This window comes from Hipposideros armiger, unplaced genomic scaffold (genome assembly GCF_001890085.2).
Source record: "Hipposideros armiger isolate ML-2016 unplaced genomic scaffold, ASM189008v1 scaffold_278, whole genome shotgun sequence".
Classification (NCBI taxonomy): Eukaryota; Metazoa; Chordata; class Mammalia; order Chiroptera; family Hipposideridae; genus Hipposideros; species Hipposideros armiger.
This window is the reverse complement of record NW_017731628.1, coordinates 7778-15238: the sequence shown is the minus strand read 5'-3', so window position 1 is coordinate 15238 and position 7461 is coordinate 7778. Positions and strand designations below refer to the sequence as shown.

The 7461-nt window shown below is 42.7% G+C and overlaps 1 protein-coding gene across 1 annotated transcript in view; it reads left to right on the top strand.

The window, feature by feature from the left end:
- The window catches only part of SERPINB13 (serpin family B member 13), a 12834-nt gene extending 7351 nt beyond the window's left edge, over positions 1 to 5483 (top strand). The window contains exons 3-7 of the mRNA XM_019657685.1: positions 1142 to 1144; positions 2340 to 2468; positions 2851 to 2973; positions 4028 to 4045; positions 5079 to 5483. Coding sequence (XP_019513230.1) covers positions 1142 to 1144; positions 2340 to 2468; positions 2851 to 2973; positions 4028 to 4045; positions 5079 to 5483 — 678 coding nt within the window. The remainder of the gene's footprint in view (positions 1 to 1141; positions 1145 to 2339; positions 2469 to 2850; positions 2974 to 4027; positions 4046 to 5078) is intronic.
- The last annotated feature ends 1978 nt before the right edge of the window (positions 5484 to 7461 follow it).

Sequence of the window (7461 nt, the reverse complement as noted above, 5' to 3'; positions counted from 1 at the left end):
GAAGTATAAGGCCTCCAGCTTTGTTCTTCTTTTTTCAGATTGCTTTGGTTATTGAGGGTCTATATGAATTTTAGAATTTTTTTCTAGTTTTGCAAAAAATGCCATTGGGACTTTGATAAGGATTGCATTGAATCTATTCATCACTTTTGGTAGTATAAATATTTTAACATTAATATGTTTTCCAATCCATGAGCATGGGATGTCTTTCCATTTATTTGTATCTTCTTTAATTTCTTTTTAGCATTTTTTTTGTAGTTTCACCTCTTTAGTTAAGTTTGCACCAAAGTATTTTATCCTTTTTGCTACTATAGTAAATAGGTTTATTTTCTCAATTACTTTTTGGATTGGTCATTGTTAGTGTATATAGATGCAACTGATTTTTGTATTTTGTATATAGATTTTGTATTCTGCAACTTTTCTGAGCTAATTTATTAGTTGTAACAATTTGTTTTTTGGTGGAACCTTTAGGGTTTTCTACATATAAGATGATGTCATCTGTGAACAGACATAATTTTACTTCTTTTTTTCTGATTTTCATTCCTCTTATTTCATTTTGTTTTCTAGTCGCTCTGGCTATGACTTCCAATACTATGTTGAATATATAGAATAGCAGTGGTGAGAGTGGACATCTTTGCCTGATTTTAGAGGAAAAGCTTTCATCTCACGATTGGGTGTGATGTTAGCTATGGGCTTTTCCTATATGACTTTTATTTTGCTGAGGCTGGTTCCTTCAATTCCTAGTTTGTTGAGTGCTCTTATCATGAAAATGTGTTGAATTTTGTCAAACGCCTTTTCTATATCAATTGAGATAATCATGTGGGTTTTGTTTCTCACTGTTAATGTGTTTGTATTACATTGATTGAGTTTCATATGTTGACTCATCCTCACATTCCAGATACTAAATCCTAGCTGGTTACAGTGTATAAATCTTTTAATATACCATTGAATTTGGTTTGCTAGTACTTTGTTGAGGATTTTTGAGTAAATTTTCATCAGGGATATTGGTCCATAGTTTTGTTTTCTTATGTCTCTGTCTGGTTTTGGTATCTGGATAATGTTGGCCACAAAGAATCTGGGGATGTTATCAATCCAGGGTCACTTTAAGTTAATTTCTTAGTTTGGGGTTTCCCAGGTTTCAGAGGTAGTTTAAATTCAAACCCCAAGACTGTTTGATAGGCTTTTCCTTCCCTTTCCCTATTTTCAGGTCAACTTAGTCACAATTGGCCCACTGGAGAAATACTCCCACTACCGTTTTCTCTTTATGTCAATCTATTATCCCCTAAAAGCTTCAATATCTTGACCTGTCCATATCACGTATCAGTCAACATGAGTAGCCATAGAATGATCACAAGGCACGAAAAAGCTCGTAATAGCAAGGAGGCAGCCAAAGGTCAAATTCAGCCTCAGACATTTTGTTAGAGCAGCACCCTTTTACATTTTCCACTTAAATGTCTCCAAATATTTATTAATTATTCACAAAAATTAATGGGGTGTCTGTAATGTGCCAGACACTACTCTGGGCACTGAGTAACCAGCATTAAAATAAAAAGATGCAACAAAAATCCCATAGACTTTATATTCTAGAACCTAGAGGAAGAATTCTGTTCTCAGTGCAATCAGGAATAAGCTTTTTAGCTCATAATTAACATGCGTCTCCCTTGCATCCAGTGTTAATGGAAGTAGCCAGATATCACTCAACAGGCAGTAGGACAGTGTTCCTCTCTGTTTCAGGGAAGTGTGCTGGGTCAGCTGGCTCTGAGTGGAGCACTCACTCCTCAGCCCTCAGTCAGAAAACTGATGGATTCTACAAGTAATGCCTAGAAAAGGTTTTTGGGTTTTTTTTTCCTCCTAGAAACAAGGATAAATCTCACTTCAGCTCAATATATAGCTCTGACAAATGGCCACTTATCCCATCATTAGTCAATTTTATGATCTATTATCTGGAACACAAATTGCCAAATTTTAGAGGGTGGATAAGAGTCATCTGAGGAGTCATCTGCTCTCCTCAGGTACTTAGTCGCGTGGGAAGCTAAAGGCAAGCATCTGAAACATTTAGTGGGCTATATTTGAGATTAAAAAAGCAACCCGAGCCAGAAAAGTCAGATCTGTGGTGCTGGGCCGAGGAACAGGCTTCTTTCTGGAACTGAGAACGGTTGTGATTTACACTATCATCTGATTTGTGTAAAAGCCACCTGACAGTCAGGGGCCACACCAAACTCATGGGCCATCCTCAAGGCTGCGGAACTGAGGGAAAGGCCCTGCAACCACATCTTCTTCGGGGAGAATCTAGGCTTATGTTTACTAAGATAACTCACTGAGTTTTTGTTTTGATTTTGAAGATGGAGAAGAGAGAAGAGATACACCACCAATTCCAAACATTTTTGAGTGAAATAAGCAAACCTAATAATAATTATGAACTGAAAATAGCCAACAGGCTATTTGGAGAAAAGACATACCTTTTCCTTCACGTAAGTTTTGCTGTGTCCGCCACCTCTGTGAGTGGGGTTCATGCCTGGCCATAGGTCCTGGAGGTGTGCTACCTAAGTTGACTGCCTAGCTCGGCCCAAATCGCTCGGTTTCCTCCCCCTCCTCACCTGCTCTGCTTGTTTTTCAGACATCCAGGCCCTTTGAGAGCTTCTTTCTAACCTTGGCAGTTTAAATCTGATTTTTGCCTTCACCTTATTGTACCTGCATAAAAACATGCATGGAAGTCCTCAAAGTGATTTGCCCAGGTCCCCAGAATCCCTGCTTACCAAATTAGTCATCAATGCACAGCAGAACTTATTTAGAGATGCTGGGAATGGATAAAATTTTCAACCTCTTTCTGTTCATTCCCTGTTTCTCCTAAAGAAATACTTAGATTATGTTGAAAAACATTACCATGCTTCTCTGGAACCTGTTGATTTTGTGAACGCAGCAGATGAAAGTCGAAAGAAGATTAATTCCTGGGTTGAAAGCCAAACACATGGTAGAGTATGGATGGGTTGTTCATCCTAAAAACACTTCTTGAGTGAAGCCCCGTGCTTGACGCTGCATGGGGTGCCAGGGTGGGCTTGCTTTGGGAGGGGACCCAAGGTGGGTTTTCAGGGTTAGAAAGGCAGGGACGTGCATGAGGTCTGGGAGAAGGCACTGCCAAATGGTGGGCTGGTGTCAGCAAATGTGGGAAGAGCCACGGAGAGCCAGGGAGGGGCGCACAGGCAGCCAACTTCATGGAGACAGTGGAGAGTTATTTACACATGGCTGTGGATCACAGTACCTTTGGGGCTCCGGAAACTGGGCTCCTGTCTGTCTTGTGTTGACATGCTTTCCTTGTATCAGAGCCTTTCTTTCTGAGTGTGGGTTCCTAGGTGGAAATGCCATAGAGGGCTCTCCTTTCTCTTTACCAAGTGAGACATCAGCTCTGCAATCCAGACCTTCCTTTGCTTCTTACAGCTGGGGCTGCCTAGGCCTCGTCTCCATCTGAGCGTCATGTGGGGATGANAACTGCGGCTTTCTGATGGGCCAAGAATTTGTGTATTTATTCAGAACTTTCTGTTTGGGTGGAGCAGCACTCTTTCCAGCTTTCTCCACCACAGCAGAAGCTGCAAGGCTATGTGATTCCTGGGGGACCCACCTCCTCCGGGCTCCCTAGCCATATCGGGCCCAGGAAGCTTCCTGCTGCTGACCTGGGGTGCCCAGGCCCCACGCCCATTCTTCCCAGAGAAGGTGCCTTCCTGTGAGAAATGAATTTTTGCTGAGACTCTGAAATCTGCTGCTGCGGAGCCTCCTGTCACTCCCTTGCTTTTTCTTTCCACTTCCCTCACAGCCTCCTGCTTAACCTCGGCAGCCTTTACATGATTCTGAGACTGTGAATTATACCCACCTCCTAACTTTACGGAAAATGGAATTTACAGAGGTATTCTTCCCCACGCTCCCTTCTTCTTCTTCTTTGTTATGACTATCTGCAAAAGAGAAGAGGAAAGATGCCGATATACAAAGCCATTTTCATGCTCGAAATCTCATTTTAATGTTTTCTTTTCCTACGTAGACCAAGCAAGTTTCTCAGGTACTGCTTCATCTGTGAATTTAAGCAATAGGAAGGAGTTCCCAGAGATAAGCAGACATCACTCATGGGATGATTCCCTTTATAAATCAATAGATTGGCACCCTGGATTTACAGTCTATAAATCAGACACTTCCAGGTGTGAGTCCTGGGGAGTCCTCTTCTAGGAAGCATTTTCAGCCCCTCCCAGACTATCCCACCACGTCCAGTCCTCTCAGAGCACTTTGTGCAGCTCGTGCATGCTTCTCACGATGAGGCATTAATGTTTCTCTCTCCACCACGAACTGTAGTCATCTTTGCATACTCAGCATCTCGATCCGTGTCTGAAAATGTCAGTCCTCAACCATCTGAACAGTTCATGGTTCCTGCACACCATTCTATGCAATGTTCTATCCACCAACTTATTGGGGAGCAGGGAGAGAGCATCTAATCTCAACTTGTCAATGAAGAATGTAATTGCTCTAGAGAAAGTGGAAATGTTTAATGCTCACAGAATCTGTTAGGCGTGAATTACAGGGCAGTCAGTACTGGGCCTGTGGATGACAGACAAAGGTCAGTGGGTTGGGAGTGGACACCCCTAGGCCTGTGCAGCCAGTGCTTTCGGAGGAGAACAGATCAGGGCCTGAGTGGGCAATGTAATATGTGACATTAAGTTTACCCAGTGGAGGGGAGGAAGCAAAGTGAGGAACGACAGGCCTGGAGTCAGGAAGCCAGAGTTTCTATCCCAACTTTATCCCGAGCTGACTGTGATCTCAAGGATGGCAGTTAATTTCTCTGGAATTTTGTGTTCTTATGGCTTACATGAAGAGAATTGTAAAAATGACCTTTAATATCACTCCTAACATTGCATTGGTAACTACTCCCTGTGAAAAGGTCCATTATCTAATCACAATGGAAAATAATTCAGACATCAAGAGGGAATTAAGGTCAGCTACTTTTGGCAACACAAATAAATTTTGTCNGGTGTTACACTCTTTCAAACTTTTAGTGATAATCACGGCCTTCTTTCTTCCCTCCCTTTTTATTTTCTTACTAGATCATAGATGGCATAAGTCCTGAGAAACTAGTAGAGTGGACTAACCCGGAGCATATGGAGGAGAGGACTGTGAATTTGCGCTTGCCCCGTTTGGAAGTGGAAGATAGTTACAATCTGGAGGCCATCCTGCCAGCCATGGGGCTGGGGGCTGCCTTCAGCGAGCACGAGGCTGCCTACTCAGGGATGTCCCCACTCTCAGGGTTGCACGCCCAGCAGTTCCTGCACAGGTCCTTTATGGTGGCCAACGAGGAAGGTACCGAGGCTGCCGCCGCCACTGGTGTGGGCTTTGTTGTCACGTCCGAGGCAGGGCACGAAGCTTTTCACTGCAACCATCCTTTCCTGTTCTTCATCAGGCACAATGGGTCCAGCAGCATTCTGTTTTTCGGCCGGTTTTCTTCTCCTTAGGCCGGTCATTGCTTCAGCAGAAAACCAGCGCTGGAGTTTTAATGACTATGGAAATAGCCCACTCTTTACAAAAATGGTTTTTCTTGCTTGCATTCCGTCTTACCAAAATCAATGATTTAATGACTAATGTGTGTGTGTGTGTGTGTGTGTGTGTGTGTGTGTGTGTGTTTATAATTTTCCTTAGAGAGGAAATGTCCTTTTGTTTGTGACAGGTAGGAAGTGAGTTTAGTCAAGCCTCATTCATAATCTGTTGATTTCTTCTGAAAGTAAATCAATGTCTTGTTGTGGCTTTGTGCACTGATGGAGAGAAATAATCTCATCAGTAAAGACTATGAACTAGTGATTTGGGGAGTCCCTCCGGTTCTGATATTTTGGCAGATTATAACGCACAAGTAAAATAAAACAATAATTTACTCAATTCACGTGTTACTTTTTTCTTTCTCAGCGGACAGTGTGGCAAATGGCACATACGAAAGAGAATTCAGAAGCATGTTAGTAAAACATAAATTAAAACTCAAAAGCCGGAACACAATGAAACACTATCCCAGGCAGAGATGGAGCCATATTTTCACCCTCTGTTCTAACAGAGTAGATTAACCATTGTCAGTCGCATAAGCATTTTGCTATTGTGAAACAAATGCGATCACAAAATAGGATGCACTCATTTTAAGGCTAGAACTTGATGAGTTTTGAGAAATGAATATACCCGTGAAAACACCACCNGTTGACATGCTTTCCTTGTATCAGAGCCTTTCTTTCTGAGTGTGGGTTCCTAGGTGGAAATGCCATAGAGGGCTCTCCTTTCTCTTTACCAAGTGAGAAATCAGCTCTGCAATCCAGACCTTCCTTTGCTTCTTACAGCTGGGGCTGCCTAGGCCTCGTCTCCATCTGAGCGTCATGTGGGGATGATAACAACTTTCAGCCCCATCCACAGCAGAGAACTTCACGGAGCCCTCACTTCATCCTCCCCAGTATGAGCCAAACATACCAGGAACACCAGAGAGCGATGTTAATACGCAAACACACTTGGGGGGTGGGGACTGAGCAATAGCTGACTCTTTAGTGTTAGAGTTTCAAATTACATATTTTACTTCAGTTATCAGGGAGACAGCTGTTATTTAAGAATACATTTTTTTTTCTTCATAGTTAGTCCAAAGGAAATAAAATGGAAAAAAAAGGGGGCAGGAAAAAAGAGGGTCTATCAGAGAATTGGTCGAAATCAGTATTCTTTAGAATTTACTGTGAGATGGGTTGAACCCAGAGACAAAAACATCACCTCCTTTTCCAATAAAATAGGAATTCTCTAAATCTCAGGCGGTAACTATATCGAATGGGTAAAAATAACAATAGCTAACCTTTACTGAGTGCTGATGGTGAGCCAGTCACTGTTCTAAGTGCTTCACGCGTGTATTCCTTTCAAAAACCTATGAGGCAAGTGTTATTCCTCTTTTACAGGTGTGGAAACTGAGGCACAGAGAGCTTAAATAACTTGCCCAAGTTATCCCTCAGCTGATAAGAGGCAAAAGTGGACTAACAGAGGCCACCTGCTCCCAGAGCCTGCGTTCTTTAACCATCACACCTCAGTTTATCCAATGGGATTACTAGATGGTGGGCAAAGTGAGAACATCCCTACCGATTCTGCCAGCGAACGCTTTGTGGGCTAGGCCTGCAGGTGCTGCCCTGGCTGAGGTTTTAATGATGGGTCAAGTCCACCTGCATCGTATCTGCCATGCATATCACTCATCATTTTGAAGATGGGCCAATTTGTTGTTTGCAGAGAAAATCAAGGACCTGTTTCCAGATGCCTCTCTAAACAGCTCCACCGAGCTGGTGCTGTTGAACATCGTGTATTTTAAAGGGCAATGGGACAGGGAGTTTAAGAAAGAAAACACCACGGAGGAGGAATTTTGGCTGAATAAGGTATGGTCCTCTATGTCTGCGATGTCAGGAGTGTAAAATCGAAAGTCATATGTTAGCA